Source organism: Typopeltis vanoorti, chromosome 6, assembly GCF_054136105.1.
Source record: "Typopeltis vanoorti isolate ZY-2024b chromosome 6, IOZ_Tvanoo_1.0, whole genome shotgun sequence".
Lineage (NCBI taxonomy): Eukaryota > Metazoa > Arthropoda > Arachnida > Uropygi > Thelyphonidae > Typopeltis > Typopeltis vanoorti.
In genome coordinates this window covers 25,732,827-25,748,071 of record NC_143554.1, presented here as the reverse complement: position 1 = coordinate 25,748,071, position 15,245 = coordinate 25,732,827, and the positions used below count along the sequence as shown (strand labels likewise).

The 15,245-nt window shown below is 34.5% G+C and overlaps 1 protein-coding gene across 1 annotated transcript in view; it reads right to left on the bottom strand.

The window, feature by feature from the left end:
* The window catches only part of LOC150105345 (dnaJ homolog subfamily C member 11), a 245,794-nt gene that overhangs the window by 87,489 nt on the left and 143,060 nt on the right, over positions 1-15,245 (bottom strand). The window contains exon 7 of the mRNA XM_090393933.1: positions 9,840-9,907. Within this exon, the coding sequence (XP_090250059.1) occupies positions 9,840-9,907 (68 nt within the window). The remainder of the gene's footprint in view (positions 1-9,839; positions 9,908-15,245) is intronic.

The following is a 15,245-nucleotide window of genomic DNA, read 5'->3' as shown; positions in this document are numbered from 1 at the left end:
TCCAAAAGTCATCATCTGTATCAAGGATTTAGGCCTAGCATGGCCTGTTCCGGCCTTAGAAGTCATCGTTGAATCGTTTAAGAGGACGTCCTGGTTTTCTTTTTCCAAATGGCATGTACTTTAAGGCTTGTTTTGGCAATCTTTCTGTTTTCATTCTTTGAACATGTTCCATCCATTTATGTTTATATATTTTAATTTTTTCTATTATTGGTTTTTGATATAATTCTTTCATAATTTCTTCGTTTCTTTTTTGATCAAATAGGGTATACTTTGCAGTGTTCCAAAAGTGCTGATATGAAATCCACAGAAATATTAGCAGCTGATTAAATATTTACATATTTTTGTTCTTTTGATATTGCGTTTATCCTTAGAGGGCACTATGATAGAATATAAGTTATTTTCAGCTACAAGTACTCCTAACTAAAAGAAGTACATATGCTTGTTTCCAAAAGAACATGAACAGAGTGCCCTCTGTAGAGGGACAAGTGTTTTGGGCTCTGAAAATATTGGTTCAAACTTCATCATGTTCTTTTGGTGTTGTGCCATGTACTGAAATATATTTTGTTTTTTCAAATTTTACTGTCTTAATTGTAAAATGAATAATCAACCAATACCCAGCCTTTAAAATGGACTAAAAGGAACATAGACTTAATTTATATAGTTCAATCAGATAAGCTGGTATACAGCCATTTCTTTAATTGCAGTCTTTGTTATCTGACTGGACTATATAAACAAAGCCTATATTTCATATTTATGAATTTAGGGACACAAAACACACGTGTTGAAAATATTATTTTACTGAGTAATAATAAAATAATAACTTGACGTTTCGACCCCTGTATTGAGGTCATCTTCAGAAGGATACATGTGTATAAGAACCAAGCTACATGCTGTTGCACTCTATACAGGTAAATTACACCTACGTTGTTAACTAATCTTTTTTCTTAGCCTGCCCTCTAGTGATAAAAAAAAAGAAAAGAAAAAAAAGTAAAATAAAATAAATTAAAATAAAAAATACAATAAACTCTGCTAAAGTCCTCACGTGCTAGGATTCTTCTGGAATTTATATTGTTATATTACGATTGATATATTATATTGTTATATTACGATTATCTTCTGGATTTGTACAGTACAGGTTACTATTGAATGGTCAGGAAAAAAAAAAAAAAATTCACCAAGTCTTCTTGTATTGAGATTTTTCTTCATGGTTGCTATGGAGGTTGTAGATGGGTCCTCCACATTCTTGGAATGGTTGGACCATCATTTTTATTCAGATTATGTTTGAGCATTTCACATGCTTCCTTGAATTTCCGCTCGAACCAGGTTTTGGTGCAGTGTAGGGACTTGGTACCTTTCCAATCAATTCTGTGGTATGTTTGGAGTGCGTGATAATTGACTCCTATGTTCCAACACCTCAATATTCTTCAATAGAACACAGGGTTCCAATACCTTATATTTCTGGCATCTCAGAACTGATTGGCAGAATTTTTTAGAAGTATCATTCTCATTTCCACATATTTTCTGATCAACAAAATTTCTCACCTGTTGCCATCTACAAAAGACAAACTGGCACTTCCATCATTAGCTGACATTTACCAGCTAATGAACATCAATATTATATGAAATACATGAAACCTCAAAAGCCTGGTCTGGCACAACATAATATTGACACTAAACACAATATCCAGTGGGATAAAGCTCGTCTTCTCCATAACCGCAAGTTTAAATATGAACGCCTTTTCAAAGAAAGTTGCAAGGTCCTTTTACATTGGCCAAATCTGAATTGAAATAATTGTCTCTCTCCCCCATCAAAAAAAAAGTTTTTAAGAATAATTTTAATAATATTCTTTATTAATATTAATTTCTAACATGCGTTAAGAGTTTTTAATTGGTAATCCACCAACTGTTATGTACTTTGCCATTCCTTTGAATTGTTTGTTGTCTACACTGATGATGTACTATTAATTTCAGTACGAAATATCTGTACTTTTATTTCATTAAAGTTAATTACTGTGGTTATCGTGTAATTTATTATTTATTTTAGAAATAACAATGATTATTTGTTTTGTTAAAATCACAGTTAACTGTCAATGGAAAGAAATAGAAAATTAGAATGTCAACATACTTGGTGTTACTGAGTTAATAAAAAAGAAAATAAACAAAATAAAAAAACTAAATAGGTATGAATCTTCAAATTAATAACTATAAGCTGTTACACATTCAGGTAAGATCAAAGAAGAGAAGAAGTAGCTGGAGAATTCGACATTAAACTGAAAAGTTAAGCCTCTTGAAAAGTGATGATGCAGGCAGGTTTCAAAATGGGAAATTTGATAAGATTTATTTGCATCTATGGTCCTAAACAGTTCTTTGAAGAGGTGGAAGAAAGGCAGCTTATATAAAATAAAAAATGTGAAGGAAAATTAAGTCTATGAGCTAACTTTTCTTTTTTATTTTAATCACTCATACTTAATACTTATCATACCTCTCTTTGAACACATTCACCAAAGACACTCACATCTAATGGTACATTCTATACACACACTCACCACAAAAAGAATCTGGATCTCATGCACTTCCCAGCCACACCTTTAGCCAGTTTCCAGAGATAGCGGTGCACCTGCAATAACCTGCAATATTACGTCTTTACGCTAAAGTAATCCTTACTAATATGTAGATTTCCTTCATTCACCTATTCCTCAAACTTTGAAGCTTACATTCCTCAATCTGCCTGCATATTGCACAATGATATAGGCCAGTTATCATGTCAGTCACCTATTTCTGGATCTTTTGAAGTGTCTCTCCATCTCCTCAGAACTCAAGTGACTATATCTGCACACAAGAGTCTTGCCATAGTGTTATCAAAGCTTTGTAAAGTGAGAGAATAACTACTCCTTTTTTTCTTAAAAGTCAGTGTTCTCTGCAACAGGAGAGTTTTTCAGTGTGATGGTCTAACACCTTACAATGTGGCTACTACTCATTGTCCCCCACCCCTCCCAAAGTTCATAGGCTTCATTGACCACTTGCAGCATATTCTCTTTAATATGATACTGTGCCTGCAATGTCCTTCCATCCATAATGTGTAATCTTACATTCAGAAGCTTATTTAACCAGAATTGCACAAATATGGAGTCTATAATTATTTTACCAGGAACCTCTGTAGCTCAGTCGTTATAGATAAAGTCCTTTGGTCGGAAAGACCTGAGTTCAATTCCTGTCCATGATGTGAGGAACATTTATCTAGTCTCTTTCGACTAAAGTGAATTAACTGGTCTCATACGGAGGTGGAGGTTTTATTCACCTGGTAACTCGGGTTTTTCATCCCTCAAAACAGGAAAACTGGTCCCGTGAACACACATGGTTACACTCATAAATAACTTACGGCAAGGAAGGCAACAGGAAACCACCTTGCTCATAATCATCTCCCTGGTTTGTAGCATATGCTGCCCCACCAGCCACATGGCTGAGGAAAAAAAGACATACAAATATTTTACTGTGATAGCACTGCATAATTCTGAAGGTGGAATTCCAGATGATTCGAGTGGACCTCTTATAATATCAGTCTATATAAAAACTAAAATAAAAACTGCATGTGAGAATTACAGAGCATTTCATGAATTCATAAAATTTATACAAACATGCTTGAGAAAAGCATACTAAGAAAAACTATCTGAGGAACTAAAAGTGGGTTCAAGCTGAATAAGGGTTGTCAGGACCAGGATCTTATAACAGCTAATTGAAAAATCATGGGAATATAACTAAATCAGTGTTTAAGATGTGTTTAGATTTGTAGAATGCATATGATAAGGTACAAGAAACAGTAGTTATAACTGTTACAATTTTGTGGTGTAATATAAGTCAGCAGATAAAATCAAAGAATGTACAGAAGAATGGTTTGATGTAAAATCAGGTGTAAGGCAAGAGAACATGCCATTATAAAGGATCACATTATGAAGAAAAACACATGGATGTTATTCATCATCTGTATGAATCATATATGAAGGAAAGTGGCATTAAACCTGAAATCAAAATTGTAGACATTGAATTTGGCTCCTTATCTTTATGCAGATGATTTTATATTCCTAAATAAATCCACTAAATTAAACTAAATTAAAATACACTATATGATAAAAAAAATATCTAGACATCTGCTCAACCAAACTCTCACTCTAATACTATAGGCATTAATATGGAGCTGGTCCACCCTCTGCTGCTATAACAGCCTTCAATCTTCTGAGAAAGATTTCACTAGATTTTAGTATGTCGCTGTAGTAATTTCCTTCCACTCTTCTAGAGAGCATTAATGAGGTTGGTCAGGTGATTTGGTTGGCTTGCAACTGGTGTTCTAATTGATCTCACAGGTGTTCCAACGAGATTGAGATCAGGGCTCTGTGCACTGCACATCAGTCAAGTTCTTTAGCACCCAGCTCATCAAACCATTCCTGTACAGATCTCGCTTTGTGCACAGGTGCATTGTCATACTGATAAGGGAAAGCCTGGTTGGCCAAGTGGTTAGCATATCTGCTCTCCAGCCAAAAGGCTGTGGGTTCAAATCCCACTGTGGGCATGGATATTTGTGATTGTCTGTGAAAATACTAGTGGTAGTGGTCAGCAGTAGATAGCATTGGTGTAGGTGATGAAGGTAATTGTGGTTGCTGGAGTGGCGGAGACGGAGAGCTGTAGAGTAGGTGCCTTCCCTCGATGAGTCTTTTTGGACTCCCTGGAGGTGTCATGTAGTAGCAATAATAATAATATATTTCCCATATATAACTGGTAAAAAGTGTATCACCTTATTATCAAAATACTTTGGATTAGACAGAGATGTAGAAATTTTTTTTCACTTCATTAAAAATTAAATTAAACTTAAAGGATTAAACAGAAATTATATTCTTGTTTATTCCTTTATGATAGTGTAAGCAAACAAAGTTCATGTGTCAAGTATTTTCATGACTAGGCTACATGAAACCAGTCTGGGCAGTGACCCTTCCCATTGTGGGAAGGGTCACTTTAATATTTCTACCACTGGTAAAGAACAAAATAAAGAAGAGGAATATCTTAATTTTTATATGGTAATAAGTAAGCCTTAAATAAAAATGTAACAAAATATATTACAGAACCAGTTTGTCAATGTTTTACAGCATTTTAGAAATCAGAAAGCAAAGAATGATTATGTTCTGTGAGTTGTCTGCACTCCAAGAACATAATAATTGTTCAGAATGTAATGAAATATGTAAGACCAGTCAGTTTGTACATTTCTTTATCATTTTATAAATCAGACACCAAACAATGTGTTATGTTCTGTGAGTAGTCTATGCTAAAGCTTAGTAAAAGTGTGTGTTACATGCAGAATAAGTCAGATTTTTTGTCCTTCAACAAATTAATATAGTAGTGGCTTTCAGAATAGTTATAGTAATAGAATATCATAATAATGGTTATGATATTCTACAACTTCTGAGTACAACCAGAACATAAAAACACAACCTCATTTTCTATTTAATGCCAAAGAAAAAGAAGAGCTGACAACATCAGGTAAAAACACTAACAATAAAAGTATTATCGGTGATGCTTTAAGAATGCAACAGACAAATACACAAATTTAAGATCTTAGTCAGAAAATATGATCATCCAAGAGTTGATCAAGGGAAAGCTCAGCAAAGAGCAACAAAGTTACAGAGTTAAAGAAAATCCCTCCATATTTTTTTTTATTTTCTGTTGATTGTTTTGTCATTATCATTTTATTCAATAAGTCAGGGTTTCTCAAACTTTTCCTACGATGAAACACTTCACAAATCCTCAAATTTTAATGGAATACATTTGTAGAGTCGAGTATCATCGGTCTCTTATTCAATGTAAGCTAGAGCACACTATTGCCACAGCAGGCTGTATTGCATCGCAAAATGCGACAGTGCACACTATAGGTATGCTGGGCCACAGTATTGCATTGACCTTGCTTGTAACTGCACGTTTCCTAGAATAGATACCTCCATACTTCACTTGTGCTCGGAGGTGTCGACAACCGTGGGCAGCTGAGTCAAGGCCAGCACACGCTGGCCTTAATAGCACAATCCACATGCAAAGTGAGGAGCGCCTAATTTTCAAAGATGTTTGAACTTGTCACAGCATTTAAAACCATTCCATATTAGGTGCATATTAATTTCAATAATTTTTCACAGAATACTTATTCACTTTCTGCAGAATACCAGTGTTTCATGGAACAATTACACGAGAAGTGAACTGGAATCTGATCTGAATATGAAAATATATTTGGTTATATTCTTTATGCCATTACTGTTTCATTAATACACAATGGATTTACAAAGAATGTAAAGAATCATAAATATAATTTTAAAAAAACCTCAAAGAAGTATATACAAATTGTTGAGAAGGCTACAAACATACATGCCTTATGTGAGATTTTTGTGAAGTTTGTAAACAATAATATGATGGCTTCTTATTTCATGAAATTCAAATTGCTTTCCTGAAGTTTATAAATTTGTCCTTGCTTCTAATTTAAGGAAATCCAGAAAAAAAAAAAATCTAAGTACTAATTTATAACAGCAGAAAGTTTGCAACAAAAAATTTCATTTAGAATATCATTACTGTTATGGGGTTTGGCAATTGTTATAGTGAATTTGCTGAAGTGAGAAAGTGAATTTTATCTAGTAAGTTTAATAAAGTGATGGTGCATTTGTTCTAATAAACAAGTCTGATAAAATTATTGTAAATTTGTCATAAAAAGTAAATGATGCTATAAAATAGTTTGAGGTTGTCTTCAACCTTGACCTGCCACATGCTTGTATTTTATACTCTCACTAAAACAAAACTAAAAACAAAACAAATACTGTACTGAACTGAACTGAAAAAAAGGCAAAATCTGGTGAGATCATTCTGAGCAATAAATACAAAATGTTATATTCAGGAAATGAGAATCAAGCAAAAGAAGAAGTAGCCATACTATTCAACACTAAATATAAGATTAATCTTCTTGAATGGCAGGCAGTCTCAAGAAAAGTGATGTGGATAAATATGAGAATGGGGAACTGGACAATGAGACTTATTTGTGCCTATGGTCCCACAGAAGGTTCTACTAAGATAGAAGTGGAGCTATTTTTTGAGGTGGTAGAGAAAGTAACTGACACAATGAGAAAGGAAAAGTTGGTCCTTATTGAGGATCTAAATAGCAGAGTAGGAAATCATTGTCAGACATACAAAAATATTCTGAGAAAATTTGGAGAAAAGAGCAAAGCTAATAATAATGGCAAATACCTACTGGATTTCTGTTCAGGACATGAACTTATTACTAACACAATGTTCCAACATAAAAATGTGCAAAAATTCACATGGAGAGAAGAGGCAAGGAATAAGAAAAGTCTCATTGACTATGTTATTGTTGATAGTGATGTTTTACCACTGGTGTAGGACACCAGAGTGTACAGAGAATTTGAAATCGGAAGTGATCACCATTTAGTCTTGAGCAGAATAAAATTGAACTTCATATTGAGAAGAAGAACATACAAGAAAGTTTTAAAGTGAATAAAAGTTGAGCAGCTCTCAAATGTGAAATGTAGACTAAAATACACAAATACTATTCAAGAAAAAATGAAACAGTTTGAGAACAGGAACCAAACCTTGGAGATCCAGTGGCAAGCCCTGAAGAGAACACTGATTGATTCAGCCAGAGAGGCATGTGGTGAGGTTGTCTGTAAGGATAGAAAAAATCAGAATTCCATGGTGCACACAGGAAGTTAAAGAAACAGTGAAGGAAAAGAAGAAAACATATCAAAAGTTCCTATCAAATAAGTCAGCTTTACTCTTACAGAATACAGAGACAAATGTGCAAGAATGCTAAACACTGTGTAAAACTAGCTAAACAAATGTCATGGGACGACTTTGGCAAGAATATAGAAAATAAATATCAAGAAGGTGGTAAGATATTCTGGAGGTTGTTGAAGAAGCTCAGAAATGGAGGAAAGAGTGCTGTAAAAGAAATTAGAGATAATAAAGGCGACATGAAAAACAGGAGAAAAAGATATCCTTGAAGTGTGGAGTAATTACTTCGAAAAACTGCTAAATGAAACAATCAGTGATAACAGCACAGTGGTAAAAACACTGACCAGGCGTGCAGTCAGGAATACATATCCATACTTGAAGTAGAAAAACTATCAAAAGCCTGAAATGTGGAAAGGCAGCAGGAGTAGATGATATTCGATCAGAAATGCTCAAGTATGGAAGTATAAAAGTCTTACGGTGGCTGCAGTGCATAGTTCAGAAGGGTGGACAGAGGGACGAATTCCATATGATTGGAGTAAAGCTCATAGTATCCACATATAAAAAGGGAAATAAAACTGAATGTGAGAATTACAGAGTATTTCATTACTTAGTGTTCCTGGTAAGATGTATGCAAGTATAATTGAGAAGGATTGTGGAAGAGAAGCTTGGTGAAAAGATTTAGGCCAAATAGAGGCTGTCAGGATAAGATTTTCACTTTACAACAGATAGTTGAGAAATCATGGGAATATAACATAGATCTGTATTTAATTCTTGTAGATCTGAAAAAGGCATATGACAAGGTGCCAAGAGAGAAGCTATTCAAAACGCTACAGTTATACGGTGTCAATGGGGCATTATATCAAGCAATACTTAGTCTTTATTTGAGTTGTACGTCAGCAGTTAGAATTGAAGGAAGTACAGGAAGATGGTTTAATGTTACATCTGGTGTCAGACAAGGATGTACATTAACCCCTCTCTTATTCATTATCTATATGGATCACATCATGAAGAAAAGTGGTATTAAATCTGATATCAGATGTTAATCTCAGCTCTTTGCTTTATGCGGATGATGTTACACTTATAAATAAATCCGCCACGAGTGTGCAAGATTCCCTGACTAAATTGAACAACTGTTGTAATAGATATGGTATGAAGGTCAGCAATAAAAAGACAAAGACATTTTAGGCATATACATTGAAAATATCAACTGCATTGTGAACGGAGAACCTATAGAACAAATAAAACATTTCAGCTACTTAGGCACGATTTTTAGTGAAGATGGTAAATTAAATATGGAAATAGTCAACAGAATCAACAAAGCTGGTATGGTAGGAAGTCAACTGAATAAATTTATATGGAACAAGAGAGAAATGAGCCAAAACACTAAATTAGTTATATACAAGACAGTGTTCAAACCAATTTTAACTAATGGATCTGAGAACTGGGTTAGAAGTAAAACACTTGACCAAAGACAAGAGACCACAGATATGAGAGTCCTGAGAATGATTAGGGGCATGAACAGATCGTATCAATGGCAATATCATATTAAAAACAAGGATATTAGGAAAAAACTTGATATATTGTCAGCATACAGGAATGCATTAGCAGAGCTAACCTCAGGTGGCATGGTCACTTAAGAAGAATGAGAAAGGAAAGATTAGCAAAACAAGTTCTCTGCCAGGAAAAAGAACCAGATATAGGTGGATTGATATAGTTAAAAGTGTCTTAGAAGACAGAAATATAAGACCTGATATTGGAGTCTTGACAGGTAACATACTGACATGGAGGAAAATTGTAGATAGGAAGTTAGTAACGATGTAAATTTTTCATGTAGTACTATCACATCCTGTACACCCTTGAGGGTGTATATCAGGAATTTGATGATGATTTGCACATTAACATTATAACAGAGTGAAATGTCACTGGCACTACTTATTTCATTATTTTCTATAAGAAACTGACATTCCAAAGTTTATTTCTTTAGAAACTAAAATCCCCCCCCCCCACTCCACCAAGTCATATTCCAGATAACAATACTTAAAATATTAACTGAAGTCTGTTTTACTCCTTACCATCTTCTAGAAAGTGTTCGATAAACTTTTACACTGGAATTTAATCCATTTCCTGCACCAATCTGGAACTAAAAGAAATCATCCTTACCACCATTTATATATATATATATATACACACACACACACATATATACACATACACACAAAGAGAAAGAGAGAGAGAGAGAGAGAGCATCTTTAATGATTAAATTTTAAACTAGGATTCGATATATAAAAAAATCTTACTGTCAATGAAGGCATCTTTTGTTTAATTCAGTTTAATAACTAAATAAAGAAAATAAAAATACAGATTTATAGAACTTTTGTAACTAGAATTTGAAAACACATTCCTGAGAATTAACTGGCCACCACAACATGTCTGTTAAGAGACTTGTTGAAATAGCTAGCAACCATAACTTCACAGCTTAACTCTAAATTCAGAGTATACAATTTTTTTCTACACTTTTGCTCATTTCCCCATACTGTTGTTTTATGAAACAACTTTGATTCATTTTTATTTCCAAAACAAATATAATCTTCAGGTTTTCATAAATAATATTAAGTTTCTTACAACTTCTGCACATTTTCAATTCTATGATAATAGCTCACTACAGAATGAACAAGCCCTGCACAACAAAAATGCAAATGAATTCAGCTATGCAGGATTTAAAAAAAAAAAAAAGAAAGAAAGAAAGAAAACTGAAAATGAAAGTGCAACCAGGAAAAGAAAAGTAGTAATTATGGACACAGCACCAAAGCACACACAAGTCTATACCAAGATGTGACAGAATTACCTATGGGGAAAACAACATGTACAACAATACCCATTATATATAAAATTAAACATCTACCATACTGGAGTAATAACTACACAATTTAAATTAAAATAAAATAAACACTTATAAGGTTCAACTTTTATATTAAGGTCATCATCAAGAATACCTATAGAATCACTCAGGGACACAATCTACATAATAGTTCACTATAGTGATGCAGAATTACCATTTTGATCAACTGCTGACCCTAGTCTAACCAAAGTAATAATGCTTGGTATACTGTAGTGAATCATTATTGCTGATGATCAGCTTACTATATAATGGTCAAAACATTGAGTAGTTGTCTCCACAACACTGATCACCATGTAACGATGAAGAAAGGATCTACAACAGGCCATTAATGTGTATTCACTCTCCAATGAACAGACAGTGGGTTCAAATCCTGATGGAGGCATAAATATTTGTGACTGTCATAAGGTGGGAGATGAATATCACAGCCTAGTGTGAAACCACTGTCTATTTTATTAGAGACCTGAAGTGGCTTCACAAGAAATATATAAATACTTAATAAAAAAAATAGAAAAAATATTAGCCCTGCAGGATCATTATCATCATTGTTTATATATAATTTTACAATTATAAATAGGGAAACCATCCAATCAAAACAAAAGTAGTCTGTGTACACTACAATAGGACTTGGAGGTTCTTTATGACATGAAGGAAAATCGGGCTTCTCTGTCGTATGCTAATTGATGGATCTCTGATGCGGAGGGTTGGGGGAAAACGGGCAGAATATTGCTGATGTATTTCTAATATTGAGTTCAGGGTATGCCTCTTTTTCTTTTCCCATCTGTAGGGGCATAGAGGACTAGAGCATCAAAAGGTGCAGAGGATGGGTGCCTGAGTTGTTGACCGAGCCATTTTATTTGGTTTCTTTGAACAGTGCTAACTAGAGGATCCTGCTGGGTTCTATCTAATATAGTAGAGTTGGGAATGTGGTCTTGCCAAGAGTAATCCATCTTAGACAAGTAGTTCCAAAGCTATTTATAATATTGGTTGCTGCTTTTCTTTAGATGTTCCAGGTCTGGGAGCCATACAGAAAGACAGACTGGCTGGTGCACTTATAAAGATGAATTTTCGTCTCCTTTGAGATGAGGCTCGACTTCCATACTTTATAAGACTTCTGTGGAACTGGAATGCTTTCTGTTTTCTTTTCTTAATGTCTGTTAAAGAAACCCTGTAAGATATCTGTGTTAAATTTCAGATATCCCACAAGTTTAAAATCTATAAATGAATTAAAGTGATTGATTTGAGAGTTTTATGGTGCAAGAACAGCAAAAGTCAAACTGTGCCAAGACACAGGTTTTAGCAGTACACAGGGTGTTGACAGGTAAATAAATAAAGAGTTATAAGGTGATAAATTAGCAAATAATATAAAATATATGTACAAAGTTATAAGAAGATAAGTGAGTAAATAAAATGTATATACAATGCAATAGCTCATATAAACAAATGTCTTTGAATAAATTAATGTTTTGTAAAAATTTAAAAATGTCATACAATTTGTCAGTCTGGTGACATCTGCCAGAATGTATAGGGATCAGCCAGTTAAGTAAAAATGTTATTTCTCACTTGTGTGACGTGCTCGCATTCCAGCAGAATATGACTAATGATAAGACGGGCATTACATTTCTCACATACAGGTGGGTTATCAGCCCTCAGCAAATAAAGTGTGAGATGACTGTGACCTATGCCTAGGAAGAACAACTTCCTCTCTTCTGTTCCTACGTTGACTAGACTGCCAATGCTTAATCTCACACAATTTGTTTGTCAGTACTTCCTGGCAGGTATATTGCCAATGGGAAATTAACTTTAATTTTATAACCTGTGTAGTTGGTATAAGGGACCGTTAAGCAGTATGTCAAAAAAAGTATGAGCTGATCTAGCAGCTGTATCTGCGATGCCATTTTCCTTAATTCTGATGTGGGTGAGAATCCAACATAACTGAACATCAAAATTAAGGGTCTTTATCTTGTACAAGAGCTGAAACACCTAACCAAGCAATGAACGTGGATTATAAACTGGAGAGGATATAGCCTGTAAAGAACTCAAAAGAGTCTGTATAAATTATACACTTTTAGTAGGCATTTTCTTTGAAATGCACAAGTGCAAGCTGAATGGCATGCAACTCTGCTATATAGTGTTGTAAAAATTTGATGTAGCTTAATAATGCCAGAAAGCCCTACATCAATTTTTACAGAAGTCAAGCCCAGTAAGATTGTAACCTGTATGTCTATGTATAGTTAAAACAGTTTGTTAATGTAAATAATCCCTATGGGAATTGTCTATGCTCCCTGCCCAAAAAAGGGAAAATTCTAGAATGTATTGAACTAAGGCAAAACCTTGCCACCAGAAAACCATATATGTTAGCTCCTTATAAGGGCATAAAAATTTGTTTGTGAATGCCACCTGTAAACACTCAAGGTCAGTGTCAGACTGACTGACAAACTTCAGATGAATGTCCACTGCCAGAACAAATAGGATTAAAGGAGTACATGAGAAGAACAAAGAAAGGGTCAGCATCAGTAGAAGACCAAGGGACTGCACCAAAATGTTCGGGGTTCCATATCTTCGTGCAGGGATATGAAAGAAGGCAAATAAAAGGTGTTGGCCAAAAATCTAGTATCAGTTCCAGGAGTTCCTCATCGGTTGTCCAGAGATCATTATCAAGAAGTCAGCAGAGGTTGTCCGTCAGACGTAAGCCATCGAGGACGCGACTTCAGGAGAAGTCATGCCAGAGGCCTGAAAGAAACGACGATAGGAGCTGATCTGCCAGGCAACGCATAGACCTGATGACAACTCTTCGCTGGGAGCTATTGTCCGAGGAGAAGAAATTTTCGAGTGGGAAAGAATTGCTCTGTTACGTTAAACGTGCATGCAAATACTCCTCAAGCTGAGAATCTTCGCCCGTGCACCGGAAGGACACCGTCTCAGAAAGTCGTCAACAAGTCTAACGCTGGCATAAGTAGGGAGAGAAAACCTGATTCGGGAGAAAACGGTCAGGACTCCAGTTCGAAGCCAAGCACACAGTGGGTAGCAGCCATAAAGTGAGTTGATCCGTTTGTTCAATTTTCTTGAATTATAGGAGAACTTTATTAGTGGACTGTTAAGTTGAGGTTGATGAAATTGAGAGCAGAGTTAATGGTTGAAAATTAAATGTTTAATAATTAATAGAAATTATATGTGTAACAGTAAGAGAGTAATTGTTTGTCAATGGTGCATTTTGCCTATAGTATTGGTATTATAGGTATTATTATATGGCGTAGCTAGAGCTTTTGCTGCCCCTCTCAATACACACCAAAAATACTACAAAAAGTCAAAACGACGTGGGGAAAGAAATTAAAACACTATGTTTGTTTATTTTAGTTTTAAGTATAGTTGTTGAAAACTAATTATTAAGTAATAATTTACTAAGTTAACATAAATAGAATAATCATCAAAAAATAAAATTGTCTCACATGAAAAGTGCAGCCCAGGGTGGACTGCCACCTCCACACCACCCTAGCTATGCCACTGCTTAGGGTAGTAACTTGTATTTGGAAGAGCGTGGTTATTTATGTGACATAATTTTCATGAATTGAAATGGCATTTTAAGCTAATTGTTTTGTGTAGAGCTGAACTAAGCAAATTTTTCTTTATTGCAATAATAGTGTAAATTGTTTTATGAAAAATAAATGTGTTGTTTAAATGTTAACAGTGTCGCTTGATACTTAATTTTTTGATGCACTGTTCCAAAAAAATACAACACTAGAACCCATTAGTGGAAACCTAGGAAAGGGGATAGAAGGAAGATAGTAAACCACGACTGCAGATATTAATTAATCAGGAGTTATATAAAAATAAGGGGAGGACTACTGGATGCACTTATCACTTCTTGTTGCAAAAAAAAAGGGGCACCAGTGGCACAGCATTATCAAATAAATTTTCTGTTGTTCGAGGAATAAGAAAGGAAGTGCGGAAGGCAGTATAGTTAGAAGTACATAATAGTTATTGCATTAAAACATATATATAGAGTGGATGCAGAGATATAATAGTGATAAGATAAACGAAGACATCTAAGATGAGCCAATAAAGATATTATGTAACAAAAAAACAGAAGAGAATAGACTATATGTCTATATAAGATAATATAAAGAAGGAGTATATAAATAATAATAAAGAAGTAAATCCCCCCCCCCCGTTTACAGTGTTACGTCGTTGTTTCTTCCTATATATTTTAGTTGTTATCCTTAATATAAATTTTTCCTTTCAACAAGACCTAGCCCCTCCAATTACAACAAACTTTGACTCTCAACTCGCTTCTTGTGCACTCACTCTCATAGGGAAAGCTAATCTGTGTCACAGGTCAATTTCTAAAACTTTGTCACGTTTTCATTCTAACTACTAAAGGTTATTTCTTCCTTAAGAATGAATCCTTTAAAATTTCTATCTGGGGCAGCCTCCTTTTCAGATATTGATGAATTTATTTTTTAAAGCTGCGCCAGCCAATATCCTAGGATAAAAGAGACTCTTATTCAGAGAGACCTTCCCAGAACTTTATGCTCATACTAATTAAACAAACTCTCAACTATGGCTATGTAAAACTCAGCTT